General features: G+C 45.6%; 1 protein-coding gene across 2 annotated transcripts; it reads right to left on the bottom strand.

The window, feature by feature from the left end:
• Positions 1-1,976: 1,976 nt before the first annotated feature.
• LOC142009456 (putative 2-ketogluconate reductase) lies at positions 1,977-20,016 on the bottom strand. 2 transcript variants are annotated; one of them, XR_012644473.1, is made up of 7 exons: positions 19,911-20,016; positions 12,701-13,085; positions 11,951-12,122; positions 10,038-10,213; positions 4,355-4,451; positions 4,062-4,188; positions 2,268-2,393 (listed from the first exon to the last, which is right to left on the bottom strand). XR_012644473.1 is itself a non-coding variant. In XM_074987570.1 (6 exons), exons 2-6 carry the CDS (start codon positions 13,080-13,082, stop codon positions 2,237-2,239), a joined length of 984 nt encoding a protein of 327 aa, XP_074843671.1. In that variant the 5' UTR covers positions 13,083-13,085; positions 19,911-20,011; the 3' UTR covers positions 1,977-2,236. The 2 variants fall into 2 exon arrangements, 1 of the variants encoding a protein (XP_074843671.1); XM_074987570.1 differs by lacking the exon at positions 4,062-4,188 and having other exon boundaries at positions 1,977-2,393; positions 19,911-20,011.
• Positions 20,017-20,065: the final 49 nt, after the last annotated feature.

Raw genomic sequence — 20,065 nt, 5'->3', positions numbered from 1 at the left:
CCTATCTTGTGGAGCAGTTTGAACAGACCATCCCTGCTGACCAAGTCAAAGGCCTTGGTCAGGTCAATGAAGGCTATGTACAGTGGCTTCCTCTGCTCCCTGCACTTCTCCTGCAGCTGCCTTAGAGAGAAGACCATGTCAACAGTAGACCTCTCTGCACGGAATCCGTACTGCGATTCGGGGTACACCCTCTCAGCAATCTTCTGGAGTCTGCCAAGGATGATGTGAGTGAACAGTTTACCAGTGACACTTAGGAGGGAGATTCCACAGTAGTTGTTGCAGTTGCTTCAGTCTCCTTTGTTCTTATACAATGTTACAACATTAGCGTCGCGCATATCCTGTGGAACCTCACCCTCTTTCCAGCACAGGCACAGTAGCTCATGTAGGGGTTCCAGGAGTGTGTCCGTGGCACACTTGATTACCTCTGGTGGTATACCATCCTGGGCAGGGGCCTTTCCTGCTGCAATGCTGTCGATGGCTCTCTTCAGTTCATCCACAGTCAGTTCTTGATCCAGTTCGTCCATTACTGGTAGGAGATTGATGGCATCAAGGGCTGCGTCAACCACAATGTTCTCGCGTGAGTACAGCTCGGAGTAGTGCTCGACCCAGCGCTCCATCTGTTTGGCTTTGTCAGCGATGGACTTCACCAGATTTGGATTTCAGAGGTGCCATCTTGTTCTGGGTGGGTCCTAATGCCTTCTTCATACCCTCGTACATTCCTCTGAGATTATCAAAGTCGGCACAGGTCTGGATGCTGCTGCATAGCTGGAGCCAGTGGTTGTTGGCACAGCACCTGGCTGTCTGCTGTACTGTTCTTCTGGCCGCTCTAAGTGCTTGCTGGGTACTCTGGCTTGGTGAGCGTTTGTACTCCAGGAGTGAAGCATGCTTCTTTTCAATGACTGGAATCATCTCATCAGAGTTAGCTTCGAACCAGTTTCTAGCTCTTCTTCCAAACACCAACAAGGCCGTGTTGTAAACTGTATCCCTCAGATGTTGACATCTGGATGTCACATCGGCGCCCCCCAGGGCCGCTGCGCAGATTTTCCTGGAGGGTCTCTCTGAACTCTTCAGCTTTCTCCGAGTTCGCTGTCTTTCTGGCGTCAATGCGGGGCCTTCCAGCAGGTTTAGAGCAGTACAGCTTCTTGGGTCTCAGCTTGAGCTTGGAGCAAACCAGCGAGTGATCTGTATCACAGTCAGCACTATGATATCGCTGCACTGCAAGAGATGCGACTCTCAGATTCGGGATCTCTAAAGGAAAAGGACTACACCTTTTTCTGGCAGGGTAAAGCCCAAGAAGAACCCAGACAGCATGGTGTTGGCTTTGCTGTCAGAAACACCCTTCTACAAATGGTGGAATTAGTCATGGGCAGATCAGAAAGACTTCTTCGGATCACACTTCAAACTTGCGCCGGTCCCGTCCACCTGATCGGCGCTCATGCCCCAACCCTGTACGCCACACCAGAAGTAAAAGACAAGTTCTATGACGTGCTTAGTGGTGCTGTAGTGCAAATACCTGCTCGTGAACAACTGTACATCTTGGGTGACTTCAATGCAAGAGTTGGAGCTGATTGGGCCTCATGGCCTTCCTGCTTAGGACACTTCGGTGTGGGAAAAACGAATGACAATGGACAGCGTCTCCTTGAACTGTGCACGTACCACAATCTGTGCATCACAAACGCATTCTTCCAAACGAAGCCACAGCACAGAGTGTCGTGGAGACACCCACGCTCGAAGCACTGGCATCAACTAGATGTGGTCATCACTAGGCATAATAACCTCAAAAACGTCCTTCTGACACGCAGAGATTGTTACTACTATCTTGATAAATTTTTGCAGGTTAGGTCCATAAATGGCTATTAGCCAGGGATAAAGTATGGTGCCCTAGCCTTCATAACAAGGGCAGGAGATGGATGGCAGGAGATAAATCACTTGATCATTGTCTTCTGTTCTCCTTCTCTGGGGCACCTGGCATTGGCCACCGTCGGCAGATGGGATGCTGGGCTTGATGGACCTTTGGTCTGACCCAGTATGGCCGTTCTTATGTTCTTATCAGATTATGACAGGTTTGAAGTGTAATTATACAGAACAGACGGAAAGTGCCACCATAAACATGACAGCACTATACAGGACAATGTTTATTTTTCATTACTGAGCACTACACTGCTAAGTTGCTGTATGATTGTCCAATAAAGTCCTTTCACAGGCCTGCCAGTGTGTATTTATGTTCTCTGAAACATCATTTAGGGATTACTTCACTAGGTATGGTGAGACCATTGAAAACAGCCAGTATGTTTGCCACTGCTTCTTCTGCCATCATACGGGTAGCTTGGACTGTAGCAGTTCCAATGTGAGGAGTAATGATAATGTTCTTTAACTTTAGTAATGGGTGATCTCTGCAAGAAAAAGAAAAGGCAGAATAATTAGAGGTGTATAGTAGGCCTGTGGAACTCCTTGCCAGAGGATGTTGTGAAGACCAAGACTTGAACAGGGTTCAAAAACGAACTAGATAAATTCATAGAGGTTAGGTCCCATGAATGGACCCATTAGTCAGGATAGGTAGGAAAGGTGTCCCTAGACTCGTTTGTCAGAGGTTGGAAATGGATGTCAAGAGAGGGATCACTTTGGTGATTACCTGTTCTGTTCACTCCCTCTGGGGCAGGGATTCCCAACCTATCGGTTGGGACCCAAACATAGGTCACGATTAGATTTGTTAAGGGTCCCCAGCAGCTTGGAGCTGCATGTGGCTCTTAATGGAGTCATCTGCAGCTCCTCAACGCTGCCACATCCAGCAGCTCTCTCTATCAATGAAGAAGCAATTACACATTACAAAGTCAGCTTCTCTACCTCTGATATTCATAGTCATCCCAGGCAAGCCACTTAATAGACTATTGCAGGGAGTAATTTTCACCCCCTTCCTCCATTTTGCACCCCTCCCCCAACCTTCTACGTAGCTGATTTGTCAGTTTTCCTCTTTTTGTTTGTATCTCTCCACAGTCCTGGACTGTGACGCACCCAGTTCCGCCAGCCCCGAGTGTGACCCCCCCCACAGTTCCCAAACACCCCATATCCCTTGAGTGTGACCCCTTCCAGCCTCTGAACGTGACTCACCCAACCCCTCCAGCCTGAGTGTGACCCCCAATCCTCTCAGCCCCCCAGCCCCTGAGTGTGACCCCTCCAGTCCTCACAGCCCCAGAGTATGATTCCTTCCAACCCCCCAGCCCTTGAGTGTCCTTCCCCAACGCCCCAGCCACTGAGTATGACTCCCCCAGCCCTCCAATTCCCCAGCTCTTGAATATGAGCCCCCAGCCCGAGAGTGGTTTGGGTACGAGGGTCTCTCCCCCACCACAACTCAGATCAACTATAATAATAAAATAAGAAAGTATAATAAATGTAGTGTTATTATTTTATTTTTATTAATGTATTGTCCTTTTTCTATGAAATAACTACTATGAATATATAAACATGAGGGGGTGCAATTTTAAATTCTTGCCTCAGGCATAAAATTAGCTAGCTGTGGCACTGCTACCCAAGTTTTTGAATTGCCTTGGGTCACCAAGTCTTCCTGAATTGTCAAAATGGCTCCCTGTCTGGAAAAGGTCGGGAACTGTTGCTCTGGGGCATCAGACATTGGGCTCTATCAGAAGATAGGATACTGGGCTAGACGGACTTTGGTCTGACCCAGTGTGGCCATTCTTATTTTCTTAGAGGTGAATTTTACATTACTATTGTCATGTTCACTCTAACAGAAAACGGTAACCCTAGAACTAGGGCAGCAGTAACTGGCAAAGCCTTGCATGTGAGTTGCCAATTTTCCTGACCAGATGGACAGGACACCATTCCTGGCAATGCTATCTGGTCCATCCAGCTAGGAAAGTTGTCAACCTTACATGAGGAAGGGGGACCATGATGCACAGAGCGTTGTACAGAGGAGGAATTTGCCAGTTGTTTGTTTGAAACAGCCTGAAGATTTGGCCTCAAGCAGCTTACAGGTGTTTGTACGGGATGAATATTGACATTGCAAAAATATATTTTTGCTCTTTCTCCAATGCATGCACACAGACCTTAAACATTTGGACATAAGCAACTGGTCCATGATCCCAAGAGAATCAGAATCAGATTCGGAATCTGGAATGGAACTCAGGAGTTCCTGACGCCTAGTCTTGTGTCCAGCGTATCAGGAAAAGTCTCCTGCAAAAATGTTCAAACCCCTATGTAAAATGTGAGTTAGAGTTGAAGATTATTTCTAACACATTCAAAGAATATTGAGGAGATATTGCATTATTTAAGAATGTTTTCAAGTATTAATTTGTAATGCAAATAGTTTCTGATAAATAGAAAGAAAATAGTTTTCTACCTTGGCAGAGGTTCAGGGTATGTCACGTCCAAAGCTGCAGCCTTAATAATCCCATTTTGGAGAGCTTCCACCAATGCATCCTGATCAACTACTGCACCTGCATTTAAATGATAGTGTCTTATCGCCATATCCAGATGGTACAGAAGAAAAAATCTCCACGTAAATTCCATACCTTTAACTGAGAGGAAAGTCTCTTAGTACAAGTTTAAATACTATAGGACAGTGTTTCTCAATGGGTGGTATGAATTCCCTTAGGGGTATGCAGGAGAAGCACGTGGGGTATGCACGCTCTGCAGCTCTTTGAGCAATAAAATGCTTGGCGCACTTGCAGGGAGAAGCGCATGGCAGCGGCAATAGTGGCAGCAGCAATGATGGCTCTCCGGTGAGTTGCTGGCATTGGATTACAGAGGGGGAGGCGTGCTTGGCTCTGGAAGAGCAGGGATTAGGTTAAAGTTGTGAGTGGGGAGGGCTGGGACTGCCCGGCTCTGGGGGAGGGGAGAGGGACTGGGTTAAAGAAGGGAGCTGGGAGTGCCTGGCTCTGGAAGAGGGAGTGGGGATTGGGTTAAAGTGGGGAGTTTGATGTTCCTGGCTCTGGAGGAGGGGATGGGGATGGGGATTGGGATTGGGTTAAAGTGAGTAGCTGGGGGTGCCTGGTTCTGGAGGAGGGGAGTGGGGATTGGGTTAAAGCGGGGAGCCTGGTGTTCCTGGCTCTGGAGGAGGGGACAGGGATTGGGTTAAAGCAGGAGCTGGTGGTGCCTGGTTCTGGAATATTATGGTTGTTATCTGAAGTAAGTGATGAAATTGCTATTTGTACAATTTTAGTTCAGTATTTATAATTACAACTGAAACAGTTAACAAGGACCTCTTCATTGGGGAACAAAGACTAAAACTGCAGATTTGGAAGAATATAGTACACAGGAAACTGTGTCAGAAACATTTGAGGTGGGAAAACCTGTACTGAAAAAACCACGCACCAGTGGTGGAAGTGGAAAGTCTTCTGAAATAAGAAAAGCAGGCAGTTACAATTCTGTGTACCTTAAATTTGGGTTTACTACAAGCAGAAGTATACCCCCTTTATCACTTTGCATGATTTGCTGTGAGACATTATCTAACCACTGTATGAAACCATCTCTGTTAAAACAACACCTTCATACAAAGCATCCGACATTAAAAGATAAATCAACTGAATAGTTTACAAGAAAACCTGAAGGTATCAATACATTTAGTGCTGCTATGAAAGTGTACACAAAAAGCTCTCAACAAGCTTACAAACTTCTTATGAAAACACACCAATGATAGTGAAATCAAAGGAACAACATTCCATTGCTGAGAAGCTTGTTATTCCAGCTTCTATCTGAATTGCTGACATTATGTTTATATGTTTATGTTATATTTAGTGAAAATGAAGTTGTTAAAATTAAAAATATCCCACATTCAAATGATACAATAAGAAGAAGAATGGACAAGATGGCAGAAGCCACAATAAAACAAATTGTTGAAAAAATTATTCAGAAGAAACAGTTCACTTTACAACTTGACAAAACAGATATTTTGAATTGTGCACAATTAATAGTGTTTGTCAGATACATTGACAATGACGATAAAAAAGGAGTAAGTGAGCAAATATACTGCCATAAAGAATTCAACACTAAAACAACGAGGGAAGAAATTTTTAACTTGTGAAATGAACAGATTTTGAACATAGATCATCAAGGGAATGGTGCGTATCTATGTATACAGACAGAGCAGCAGCAATGATAGGTCAACTAAATGGTCTTACTGCTCGATTAAAACTATAAACTCTTCAGTAAAGTGAACTTATTGTATTATTCACAAAGAAGCACCGGCTTCAAAACAGCTGCCTGAAGATTTAACTCTGTGCTAGAGATTGCAGTGAAGACAGTTTACCTCACAAGGGCATGGGCTCTAAATTCATGTCTTTCGATCACTGCTGGGATATGGGAGGGATCTCAACGTATTGCTGTCTTACTTCGTTCCAATATTTGATGGCTGTTATGTGAAAGATTGTTCCACTGTCTATTTGAGCTGAAGGCTGAAGTTGCAGTTTTTCTCAAAAAAATCAAAACTGAGTTAGTACAATATTTTCAAGACGAATTATGGATTTGCAGATTATTTCACCTTTGTGACATATCTTATAAAATAAATAATTGAACCTACAGTTAAAAGGTTTTAATATAAATATCTTAATCTTGAATGATAAAGTAAAAGCATTCAAGAAAAAATTAGCATTCTGGAAAAATCATGCTTTGTCTGGAAATTTTTGTGTCATTGCAGTATCTTTCAGAATTTTGTGTGGGAAATGAAATTATTGTGGATGAATGTGTCAAAACACCAATAAAGGAACGTTTGACAAATTTGGAATTAAATTTTGAACAATATTTTCTGAGTTTTGATGAAGGTGAAAACAGAAAAAAGCTTTGGATTTTGAATCTGATTGATGACAATGCTATAGAGCAAGCAGGGATTTCAGAAGAAATGAAGGATCAACTTTTAGAGCTTTCTACTGATAGTATGCTGACGATGCAAGGCATGGGACTTGGTGACGTTGCCCTGTCCTGGCAAAACATGAAAGGTGAAAATAAATAACTGAGTTAACATGGCTCTTGCAGAACTCCTCCCATTTGCATCAACATATTTCGGTGAGGCAAGTTTTTCAGCTATGACTAAATTAAAAACTAAATTAAGAAATTGTATGTCTCTAGAAAATGATTTATTTGTGACCCTCAGCATTTTGAAACCTAGGTTTGAACATCTGATTTCATCCAAACAAGCTCAAATTTTGCATTTAATTAATTATAATTTTTCTTGTAATTTCATTGATCACTGTTGATCGATGTTTGCACAAAAATGTATACATACATATGAATAAAAAATTGGACTTAGTTTATGTTCATCGAATATTTTTTATTCGTCCTCTTTGCACAATCGTAAGTACGACGGCAAGTATATTGCCTATAGGCAATTTCTTCCAACTAACCAGTTACAATTGAGTTGTTTAAACAAATGTGTTGCAATGGTAGAAAACAAATATAAAAGCAAGATTGCTTTCTAATGATGGTTAACCAAACAAAGCAAAGATTGTTTGTTTGTTTTTTTTTTGTTTTTTTTTTTAAGCAAAGCACCTGTGGAGTGGAGTGGTCCAGTGGAGAGGGCTCTGAACTGGAATTTGGGAGACTTGGTTCTATCCCTAGTTATGCCATTGACTTGTTCTGTGATCTTCACCATTCTATGCTTCTATCACACCTTCACCTACGTTGTCCACTGAGACTTGACAGTTCTTTGGGGCAGGGACTGTCTCTTACAGATTCACACAGGTTCCAAGACCAGAAGGGACTGCTGTAATCATATAGACTGACCTCCTCCATGACACAGGCCAGAGCCCTTTCTGAATTAGTTCCTGGTTGGAAAGGAGTTGCTGTTTTACAAAAACATCCAGTCTTGATTTAAAACTTGCCAGTACAACCTGGGGTAAGTTGTCGCATTGATTAATTACTCTTACTATTAAAATGTTTCACCCTATTTCCAAGTCTGAATTAGTCTAGCTCTATCCCAAGCCACTCCTTTCTCTGCTAGTTTGAAGAGCCCATTATCAACTATTTGTTCTATATGTAGGTATCTACAGACTAATCAGGCCACCCATTAACCTTCTCCTTATTAAGATAAATAGACTGATCTACTTCAGTCTATTGCTATAAGGTACATTTTCTAGTCCTTCAGTTGTTCTTGGGGCTCTTCTCTTAATCCTCTCCAGTTAATCAACATCCTTCTTAAATTGTGGATACTCGATCTGGACACAATATTACAGCAGCAGTTGCATCTATACAGAGGTAAAATAACCTCGCTACTCTTCTGGGGTTTGCCCTGTTTATGTCTCCAGAATCACATGAGCCTTTTGCCACAGCATTGCACAGGGAGCTCCTGTTCATGCAGCTGAGCCCCAATAACAGAATCAGAGTTCTCCAAACATGGGATCTGCCACTCCACATTATGCTAATTGCCCCAGCCAAAGAAGGCACTGAAGGCACCTTACCTTGATCTAGTCTAAACTCTCTGGGTTCTCTTATCTGCTTTCCACAATCCCCTTTCCCCACCCTGGCTCTTGCCCAGGAGCTGCAAGAGTGAAGCTGTCACTGCCGTATGTATTTGTATGCTGCCAAAGGAGACTGAATCTCAGTTAGGACCTCTACACAGCACTGCAATACAAATTATGACACTATTTAATGCCAAAATTCTACAGTACTAGGTAACATTTGCATTGGGCAGTAGGATGTCCTTATGTTCAGTTAATCATGAACATACTTGTACATTTTCCTCAGAAAAAGTAACCCGGAGCTAAATTCAGAGGCGCTGGACAAAGTCCCCACAACTCTTTTTGAGAGGTGTAACAACATGGCTTGCCACTTAAGTGCTGGAGGCCTGAGACCAGCTAATCCTGATTACTGAAGACACTGCTGTAGCCCACCTGTGCCACACTGACAGCCTTGATGGGGCCTGATGGAGGACAGCGGAGTTATTGGAAACAGGGAAGAGAGGGGACCATGCCCCCACATTTTAACTAAATAAACGTATATAAAGAATTTATGTCCTCTGCAGATTCTTTCCCACCCCGTTACCCCACCCCATTCTGCTGGGGATATGCTGCAATTGCACTTTTTGCACATCTGGAGACCCAGTGGTACCAGAAGAAAGTGCAGCTGCCTCACCACAGAAGCAGGCAGCCATGGTAAGGGAGGGATCACTTTGCCTTTGCCCCCGTTTCTACAAAACTTCCTGCCTCCTTGAGCTCACTGTAACAAAGAGCAGCAGGAAGCTGCAAAGAGGAAAAGACCAAGAAAGTGGACAGACCGAGATAGGTTGTAGCAATGATACTAAGGAAGTTTGTGGGATAGGAGGGAGATGGAGACACTTGCAAGAAAACCTAGATGGGGTTTTGGTGTAAAAGTTTGGGCCTAGGGCCAATGACAGAAGTTCCAGCTAGACAGAGCTAGACTGCTGACTGTGAGAATAGACTGGGACAGAAGAAGAGCTCTGGCTGTCAGAGAGGATGCCAAATCTAAGTATGGACTCTTATGTGGTGATAATGGACTATATGTGGGACGTTGTAGACTGTTATGAACTATTTCTGTGATTAAACTGACCCCCAGCTGAGGTAACGATAACTCGGAGAGAAGCCCTTGTCCAGTCCCTCAGCAGCCCTGAAGACAGGAACAAGCAGGGTATTGCAGAGTGGCTTCTATGAAGGAGTGCTGAGGAGGCAGACAATCCTGTGACCAGAGGTCAGTGGGAGGTATGGATGCTCAGCACTAGTCAGCATTTGGTCTGTAATTCATTATCTATTACTAGTTAGCAACATTGCCTCTAATCTGTTCTTCCGTGTGCAGATTTTTTCCATCCTTGTGCTGAGTAAATATTTTTCTGTACACTGAGGCATGTATGAATGCACCACCACCAGACACACACAGCCTAGCTGCAGGCACTCTGCTAATGGCATTTGAATGTCTCCTGAGTGGCTGCACAAGCATTCACTTGCCAGCTATCTTGCGTACTGAACAAAACACAGGAAGACACAGACCTTCACTGCGGCAGCTTCTTGATGCAAATACATAATATTCAACCTGGCCTTAACTATAAAACCACAACGGCTGCTTCCGTAACACCCTACCTCTGCTGATGTTAATGAGAGTAGCAGTAGGTTTCATCAGCTCTAACTCCTTTTTCCCAATCAATTTGTGTGTTTGAGCTGTCAGGTTCACGGCCAGTATAACGAAGTCAGATTGCTGGAGCAAGTCTTCCAACTTTTTACAGTAGCAGGCACCAACAGCCTGCTCCTCTTCTTTTCTGAGGCAAAAAGAGCAGAATTATCTTTTACTGGTAAAAATGAAAATTATGTTGCTGTAGCTGCTGCTATTACTCCCATGGAAGATGGAAAGAGCACATAGTTACTATGAGCCAGTTTCTCTGCAGTGACAGAAATATAAAATGATGAACAGTGACACAGAAAGAACATGCTTTTAATTTATATATCTGAACATCAAGAATTATTTTAACTATGCTATGACCCTCAATCATCTTCTCTCTAGTAACCCACCTGTAAAGCAAAAATGGAAAAAAAAAGAGAGAGAATTCCTTACTCAGTCTGCATTGGTTTCCTGTTAACAGCTATATTTTAATTTGTAAGCACACACCAAGTAAGGAGTTAGGGATTTGGATCACAGCTTGCTAACGTGCACGGCATAAAATATAAAAATGGTGTGCAATATATATAAGCTAGCATATGTACATGGCACTGCCTTCTCTGACTGGCAAGTCAGAACTTCTCTATTAGGATTATCATCCTGCAGGGGACTAGACTACATAACCCCTTGATGTCCCTTCCACCCCTATGATACTAGTGGCTGATCAGAAGATTTAAGCTCCACAACTGCTTGTAAAGATTCTCCTTTAGCTGAAATGGGACCACTCTGTTCATGGAGCTGAAACTCTTCAGTTCTTTCTGGTACTGCACATGGGCAGTTCACCAGTAAGGTCCTGCTATGGGCAAGGGTTAACTGTAGGTGGTAAAAGAGACACTGAACAAAAACAATTGCAGCAGTCACTGCAGACAGGAACATTAGCTTCTAGTGCTGAAAACTGCTGTTGCTCAAAGAAGGTTCTGTAATTTAAATGTCACCTTTCATATCACATTTTCTGGTTCTAACATGCATTTTGTTCATTGAATCCACTTTCTAAAAATGTAAGAACAGCCACACTGGGTCAGACCACAGGTCCATCAAGCCCAGTACCCTGTCTTCTGACAGTGGCCAATGCCAGGTGCTCCAAAGGAAATGAATAGAACAGGTGATCATCAAGTGATCAATTCCCTGTTGCCCATTTCCAGCCTCTTGCAAACAGAGGCTAGGGACACTGTCAATGCCCATCCTGGCTAAGACCCAGGAGTAACAACATGGAAGTAACAATGAAAGGAATTTATTAATCAATAAAAACAGTACGGAAGTTTGTATTTCTTTTAACAAAATTGGGCCAACCTTTTAGCCCCCTCAGAATCAGTGGTGGAGGTCAGAGGAAACAACCTTGTCAAGGAGGTATGTATTGCTTGCCTGTTCTCTCCTACTAAAGATATTTAAATTGTGATTAAAAATCATGCTAAATATATTATACTCACCTGTTTTGTTGTTGGCCACAATTTTCAAGTTTGTCTGCTCAACACTAGGTATCTAAATTCAATTTACACATGTAAAGAAATAAGTGAGCTATTTTTCAAATGTGCTGAGTACTCACAGCCCTGTCTCAGATCAAGGGGAACTGTGGGTGCCCAGGACAATGGAAAATCAAAGTGCTCACTGAAGTATTTAAGTATGGATTTAGGCAGCTAACATGCAGCAACCACATCTCAAAATTCTGACCTTCTCCACTCCACCAACTATGGCAATTCTCACTGGAATGAGGCAAGAAGGATTTAGCATAAACCAGGGAAAGAGCTTCTTTGGGCGGGTTGTGTAACAAAAGATCTATGCAGAATTTTTTAAAAGAATCAGAAATATAATCTGTCCTAATTTGCATCAGATGCACTTTCACCTCTGGTTCCTGTTGTGGTACAGAATTTTCATTTCAAAAGCTTTGGCCCTCTTGGCCACCTTATACCCAATTCTGCCCATGCCAATGATGCCAAGAGTAGCTCCTGTGACTTCATCTCCCAGCCAGTCAACAGCAAAATGCTCAGTGTTTGGAGAAACTGCAATCTGACAACCTAAAAATGAAAAATGCTAAGTGAGTTTGTTGATGGATGAATATGTCCCTAGGTGTAATAGCCTCTTTGAAACTTGAAAATAATTTATAATAATTTCCCTTTCTCTGCTCTGGTGATGGAGACCTGAGGCCTGATGTCCACTACCATGCACCCCTGGTGTAGTCATTAACACTGATGCCAAGAGGGTATTAACAAGTGCAGAATTTTAATTTACTTGTTTTTTGCATTTGCTTTCGATAGGGGTAAATAACTACACAAAGCGCAGGCAATGGAAAATTACAGTGCAGATTCTAGTCCATACAGTAAGACGTACACAAATCAAAGCATCTAATTTAGACCAGAGCCTTAATTCTCTTGTCATCGTTTTCAGCAGAAGTTGAATTGTGCTCAGGATTTAAGAAATAAATATCATAAAAGCAGGACCATGTGAAAAACTGAATTTTTGGAGCTTTTCATCTGTAAATGTTCTTAAACATTATTTCAACCAGATAACCTGTGGCACAATAAAAAATAAATATGCCGCAAATGTAGCTACCATGACTTATGTAAATATTAGTATATAAATTATAAAAATTTACCTTCCACCAGCCTTCTGGCAGATGCCAGCATCAAGGCCATCCCTATGTCTGCTGTGGAGTCAGAAACGGCATGTGGGGTATTGGTCACTTTAACGCCAAAGCTAGAAATCATTTCCAAGTCTAGGTGATCTACTCCTACCCCAGAGTTTGCAATCACCTTTAAGTGAGGCAGGCTCTGGAGGAGCTCCCGGTCAATGACTGGTCTGTACTCGTATATAAAAACAGCTTTGATTTTTTCACTCAATCTTCTTTTGTTTTGAAGAAACTCCTTTATGGTGATAAGGTGAAAGTGTTTCTTCAAGAGCTCCACATGGCCTTCAAGGACACCTTCCACACCTCCAATTTCAAAGATCAAAAGACCAGGCTGCTCTTGCTTTGCCATGACCTGCAAAAAGATTTAAAAGAAATACAGTAAACTCTTGTTTAACCGCTATTCAATTAACCAGCACACTGATGAATAACCAACATATCTCACAGTCGGGCAGATCTGGGCAAGAGTGCGGAGAAATGACGACAGGGCTGGGGTTCGTACAGAGCATGACAGCAAAGCCCCCCTCCTTGGGGACGGGGGGCAGCAGCCCTCTCAGCGCTGCCTTGCACCCCTCTGTGTGGCATCTGAATGCAGCCCGGTAGGCGCCAGTTCTCTCCCACCCAGCGTGAGTACTCTTGATTATCCAGAATATTTGATTATCTGGCAACCTCCCAGCCCCACAGATGCCGGATATCAGAGAGTCTCCTGTATGTCCGTGAATATGAGAAAAGAACATTTTTATAAAAATACCATTCAGTAGGTGTGACAGGATGAACCTACCCTGTACCAGTCCTGCAGGGGTGGACCACATGCTGTGCACTGAGGAAACCATACCTCCTGAAGCCACACCTATTTGCTGGGTGTGCTCTAACTACAACCAAAGCATACAAAAGACTAGCACTGCTGAGTCTGAGCAGGGCACCAGTGAGACCGCATGTGTTGCGGGCTCCAACCAGAAGGCTACTCGAGCTCTAGAAGCCAGCCAGGCTGAGAGCCCAGTGGAACCCCTGCCAATGTGGAGGATAGTCAGGCCTGCCGATGTGAGGGTGAGGGGGCAAAAGGGGCATCTGCACTGAGGGCTAGGGGGTGGGCATGGAGCAGACATGGAGGCAGTGAGGGCTGGCTGCTCCTAGCCCCCCACTTTTGCAAGTGTGGAGCTGACACTCTTCCCGCCTTGCCTAGGGGCCTGGCAAGTCCGTCAGCTCCCCTGAAGACAGCAGAGGCCATGAAGCTACCAGCATTGATAGGAAGCGGCCCAGGGAATTGGACTGTATTAATGGGTGAGGAAGGCTGATTATAGAAGTACTGGTTCCCTACAGCCCCGTGCTGGGATTGGTGGAGAAGGGTGAGCCTGGGTCCCCCCATCCCGGCTGCCCACCTACATCCAGAGGGGTGAACTCTGTCACAGCAAGACAGCCTTACTGACAGTTACCATGGAGCCATACTGCCCCAAGCCACAGGACTGCTTCACAGACCCAGGCCATGTGAGCAGTTAAATATCCACTTGAATAGCCTCCCATAATCTGACACCCTGTGATGGGGTGTGCCTACCCAGGGACAGTAAGGGTAATTTAAATCCATATTTCTAAATTTGTATGTAATGGTGCTATAGATCAACCCACTTGTCACGAATCATGGGTAGCTGGCATGAGTGAGCAGTGTAAATGATTAACATGAGTGAAATTTACAGTAAATTGGCTGAAGCCAGTGACCCAGTGGATTTTGAACTTGTTTACCACTTTGAAGACCAAAACTGTGTGTGTTGAGAAAAGCAAAATTTGTATTAAAAAAAGGCCAGTTCCCAGATTAAAACATATTAACAAGGAAGAAATAAACATCAGGGACACTCGTTGCTTGTGGCTGAGGCAAGCAAAATTGGGGTGAGGTAAGCAGGATGTTCCAAATTTGGTCATGGGCAACCACTCCACACAGGTTTAGGGGTATGACCAATGAACTGAGTAGCACCCCTCCTGGACTGAGGGGTACAAGCAATGAACTGAACATCACTCCCTCTAGACTGCCTCCTACAAAGAAGATAAATATTTCATCAATTTGCCACACAAGTCAGAGTCCATCAGTTAGGCATAATGGGGTGACATGCATGTTGGACTCTCATCTCAGTCAACTAACCAACGTTACCTGGGGCCTGGCCGGCCTCAGAAGGTGAGTGAGCGTAAGTGTGAATGGGCTTACGAGTGTGTCAGGACTTAACTGGGTTAAGAATTAGGCTGTTAAACTGGGATAAAAAAATTAGGTCATTAACCCTTCAGGCTACACATTACTTCTGATTTGCTTTCCAAACTGCCCCACAACCCAGGATTCACTTACTGGCTTAGGAACTCCATGTGCTGCTGCTCCTTCCCAGCCAAGCCCTCCAGCCGGGCAGCTGGGACAGCTCCCAGCACCTTGCCGTGCTGAAAAACTATCACTCAATGTAATCGGTTTAATGGCCAGATCCCTCCTGCCAGCAGTTAAAGCAGTTACATTAAGTGATAGTCTTTCATCACCAGCAGGCAGAGAAGGGAGCTGGAAGAGTGAGCAGAGGAAGCTGCTAATGGCTCCTTTAAGAGCCACATGCAGCTTGGGGCCACCCCACCCAACAGACTTTGAAAAAGGCAGTGGCGTGGGAAAAATGGTGTTGGATTGCAGTTCCACTGTCTTCCGCCAGAAACAAACCCCTGTACCAAACAATATCTCTTCTCGTCTCCAATGCACCCTAGGCCTTGTTTACACTAAAGTAAGGTCTCAGAGCACGCCAGGGTCCCGTTCCACACACTCTTGTGTAAACCCAGATTTCACGCAAGTTGGGGTCTGGCTTTCTCCCTGGCACAACACATGTTCTGCAGCCAGGGAAGCAGCAGAAAGGTAAGTCCTGGGGTGGGGGGTCAGTTGGGGAGGGTTAAGCCTGGCGGTGGGTTGGGACTGTGGGAGGCAGCGGCAGGGGCTGGGCTAAGCTTGGGGTGGGTTAGGGCTGCAGAGGGTGAGGGGGGAGTTGAGCGCGGGGGGTGAGCTGGGTTGCAGGGGGTGTGGGGAGTTGAGCCGGAACCAGAGCCATGCCTGGGTGGTGAGCCGGCAGGGGGGTCACACAAGAGCCACGCGGGCTGGGTGGGCAGGCGGGCAGCTTGTGAGCTGGCGGGGGTGTAGCCAGACAGAACCCCCCGCTTTTCTATACTCCATCTTGTCTCTCCTGGGTGCTTCAGAGCACCGAAGGGTTAAAAGAAACAGCTCAGCCCTGGAATGCCCGAGAGCGCAGATGTGCTTATTTCAGGCACAGTCTTTTTGACGCGCCAGAGAAAAGACAATAGGCTAATAAACAGCTGGGCCTCGGACTGCCCTTGGCTAAGTACCATCAGTTGATTCGCCTACACAAACATCCCAGATGGAGGAAAAATCTCCAGCCCATAAAGAAAGAATGCCCTAAAATTATCTCCACCCCACAGGTGTGAACCAGCCTTGTGAGAACTAGTGTCTCGAGAGGAGTTCATTCAATTGGCATCTTTTGAGATAAGGAAGAGTGTACGTGACCCAATGGGTATAAAGTAAGGGTCCGGCAGCCCCTCTAACTGAGCTCCAATTACCTCTACCTGCCGGTCAGGAGAGTCTTTGCCTCCTGAGGTCCTAGGGGATGCCCGTTCCTCGTTATTATTGCTTCTTCCTGAGGGACTGAGTGAAACGCTGGCCACGCCACGTTGGTAATGCAGGGGTGAGAATAAGACCTGTTAAGTGTATTGCTTTCCTTTTGTTTTCTTTGTGCACATTCAATAATAAATCTATGAATTGTTACATGCTAGCTATTAGTAACTAAAGAACATAGTGTACACCTTGTAATCTTTGTAACAAAGTATAAATCTTGTAAGCTTGCAACAAAGTATATATATCTTGTAATTTTGTAACCATAAGAGTTAAGTCTCCTTAGTCAATAAATAAGTAACTGGTTAAGTTGTACCTGACTCTCCCTGTTACTGTGCGAGCGGAACACAAAACAAAGAACCCAGCTGCTTTTCAGTGGCATTAAGCCTGGTCATTTGTAAGAGCATGCTGAGAGCTGAGCACTGAGTCATGCTGCCTCCACAGAGCAGACTCTATGGGGCACCCGTCAGCCACCCTGGCTGCCCCCTGCGAAGGGACTTTCTCATCCTAGCAACTAAAGACTCGGGTGTGGGAAGCTCTCAGTGCAGCCGTTGGGGCAACCGTCAGCCTGTCCTGGCTGCCCGCTGCGAAGGGACTTTTCCTGTCCTAGCAGTAAAAGCCTCGGGTGTTAGGACCTTGGGGCATCCGTAAGCCTGCCCAGGCTGCCCAATGCAAAGGGACTGTCTGTCCTAGCACTTAAAGATTCAGATGAAAATAAGGGCATAGGTGGTATCTCACCTGACCATCGGCTAACAGGGGGTTGCACTGGAGCTGCAGGGGGAGGGGCAGGCAGGCGGGCGGACAGGCAGGCAGCTTGTGAGCTGGCAGTAGGGAACGCACTGGAACTGTGCGGGGCTGTAGAAGGTGGCTTGTGAGCTGGCGGGAGGGTTGCGCCAGAGCTGCGCAGGGCAGCAGTGGCGGCTTGAACCAGAGCCACTTGCAAGGGGTTTAAACCGGGCCGGGGGGTGGGGTCAGGGTCAGATGCGTAAGAGTGGGGTCGGGCACTCTGAGTTTGCGTACTCTCAGACCTTACTGTGCACCTTGGTTCCCTAAAATTTCCCATTACAGCTACCAATGGTAACCCTAATCTTAGGGTGACCGTCCATCCCATTTTTAACCGGACAGTCCCTTATTTAAACCCTCTTGCAGGTGTCCCAACTTTTTTCAAAAACAGGCAAATTATCTTGTACTTTCAGCTCTGGCATTCCCCCTGCTAGTCAGTCTGTGGTCAGTGAACCTGTAGCAGCCTCCAGTTTGAGGCAGATGATAGGGCAGGACCAGCAGACGGTGCTCTCAGGTAGGGCTCAGAGGCAGACACACACACAGCCAGTGAGAAGAGAGGCAGCCTGGGTGTGACAGAGGGTTAGGGTGTGTGGGGTGAGTCAGGAGCGTGTGTCACCCCCCATGTGAAACCTAAAGCAGGGTTTCCCAATGGAAAGGAGAGGGGAGGTCTGCCAGCCCTTTCAGCCACAGGGCTGAAGTCCCACTCTCTGGCATCCCCTGCCCCCATTGATGCTGGGAGTTTTGGAGCTGAATGCCTAGCCCTGCTGACCCCACAGGGCTGAACCCACAGTCCCCTGGCATGCCCCTCCCCATGGGCTGAAGCCCTGCTCACTGGTGCAGCCTTACTCCCTACTCCAGCATGCTCCTCCCACTTGGCTAAAGCCTCGATCCCTGTTGCTCCCCTCTCTCCTGAAAATGAAGCCAGGAACTGCGGGACTGAAGGCCCAAGGCCCTGGATTTTGTACCCATTGAAGCTCGACTGCAGCAAGACTAGAAGGCTGCCAGACTGATGCAGGAGCCAGGCTCACAGGAAGAAAGGACATGTATGATGCCACATCTTCAGACCTGTGGCCCAGCTGGAGCAGGAGCCTGGCTGTGGCGAGCACCAGCTGCATCAGAGGAAGGTGAAGGGGTCCCCGAAGTGGGCATAACACTGATAGGATCAGAACATAAGAACAGCCATAGTGGGTCAGGACAAAGATCCATCCAGCCCAGTATCCTGTTTGCCGACAGTGGCCAATGCCAGCTGCCCAAGAGGGAATAGACCAAACAGGTAATGATCAAGAGACTTGTCCCCTCCCATCCACCTCTGACAAAGAGTGGCTAGGGACACCGTTCCTTACTCATCCTGACTAACAGCCATTGATGGACCTAGCCTCCATGAATTTATCTAGCCCTTTCTTAAACCCGTCGTCCTAGCCTTCGCAGCTTCCTCTGGCAAGTAGTTCCACAGGTTGACTATGTGCTGTGTGAAGAACTTCCTTTTATTTGTTTTACACCTGCTGTGCATTAATTTCATTTGGTGTCCTCTAGTTCTGATATTATGGGAACAAGTAAACAATTTTTCCTTGTTCACTTTCCCCACACTACCCATGATTTTATATACCTCTATCATATCCTCATTTACTCTCCTTTTTTCTAAACTGAAAAGCCTAGTCTCTTTAATCTCTCGTTTTATGGGACCCATTTCAAACCCCTAATAATTTTGGTGCCCTTTTCTGAACCTTTTTTAATGCTAATATATCTTTTTTTGAGATGAGGGGACCACAGCTGTATGCAGCATTCAAGGTGTAGGCATTCCTGTGGCTTTATATAAGGTCAATAAGATATTCTCTGTCCCTTTTTAACATTTCCTTAACATACCATTTGCTTTTTTGACTGCTGCTGCACACCACATGGACGTTTTCAGAGAACTATCCATGATGACTGCAAGATCTCTTTCCTGATTAGTTGTAGCTAAATTAGGCCCTATTATATTACATATATAACTGTTTGTTACATTCATCCACATTAAATTTCATTTGCCATTTTGTTGCCCAATCACTCAGATTTGTGAGCTCTTTTTGAAGTTCTCCACAGACTGCTTTGGTCTCAACTATCTTGAGCAGCTTAGTATCATCTAAAAACTTTGCCACCTCACAGTTTACCCCTTTCTCCAGATAATTTATGAGTAAGTGGAACAGGATTGGTCCTACAACTGACCCTCGGGGAACACCACTAGCTATCCCTCTCCATTCTGAACACGTACCATTTATTCCTACCCTCTGTTTCCTGCCTTTTAACCAGTTCTCCATCCATGAAAAGACTTTCCCTCTTATCCCATGACAACTTAATTTACATAAGAGCCTTTGGTGAGGGACCTTGTCAGAGGCTCTCTGGAATTCTAAATGCACAGTATCTACTGGATGCCCCTCGTCCACAGGCCGGTTTACCCCTTCCAGGAGCTCTAATGGATTAGTAAAACATCGTTTCCCTTTACAGAAACCACGCTGACTTTTGCCCAACAAACTGTGGTCGTCGCCGTGGCTGACAATTTTACTCTTTACTACGGTTACTATTTTACTCTGTGCATTGCAGTGCCTGGCTCGTGTCCTGAGGCCCCTGCAATTGCCATGCGGCATATGAGCCGCCTGCCACCGCAACCCCCAGCCCAGAGCAAACATCTGGACTCTGGTACCTCCTCGCCGCGGCGGTGGTTAAGGCATAAATGTTTCTCACGCCTCCCTGTTGGGGTGTGTTGGTACAGCCCATCTCACTGGCCCCTACCGTTTCAGGGAGTTGGTACGCACCACCTCGCCGCCCTCTCGCCTTCCTACAGCGGTCAAAGAGGACAGAAGAGACTCACCCTTTGCAGGGAAGCCCACAAGCAAGATGGCGACGCCGCTCCTTCCTGCCCTGGTCGTGTTCTGCAGGACTGCGCA

This window comes from Carettochelys insculpta, chromosome 2, assembly GCF_033958435.1.
Source record: "Carettochelys insculpta isolate YL-2023 chromosome 2, ASM3395843v1, whole genome shotgun sequence".
Classification (NCBI taxonomy): domain Eukaryota; kingdom Metazoa; phylum Chordata; order Testudines; family Carettochelyidae; genus Carettochelys; species Carettochelys insculpta.
This window is presented reverse-complemented; position numbering and strand designations above follow the sequence as displayed.

Bases quoted from the DNA above. Each gene is read 5' to 3' on its own strand.
- LOC142009456 (XM_074987570.1), bottom strand. From the start codon at position 13,082: ATGGCAAAGCAAGAGCAGCCTGGTCTTTTGATCTTTGAAATTGGAGGT. The intron at 4,452-10,037 runs GTAGGGTGTTAC...ATTTAAATGCAG, and splicing joins TCTCATTAACATCAGCAGAG to GTGCAGTAGTTGATCAGGAT. The intron at 2,394-4,354 runs GTAGAAAACTAT...TTTTTCTTGCAG, and splicing joins TACCCTGAACCTCTGCCAAG to AGATCACCCATTACTAAAGT.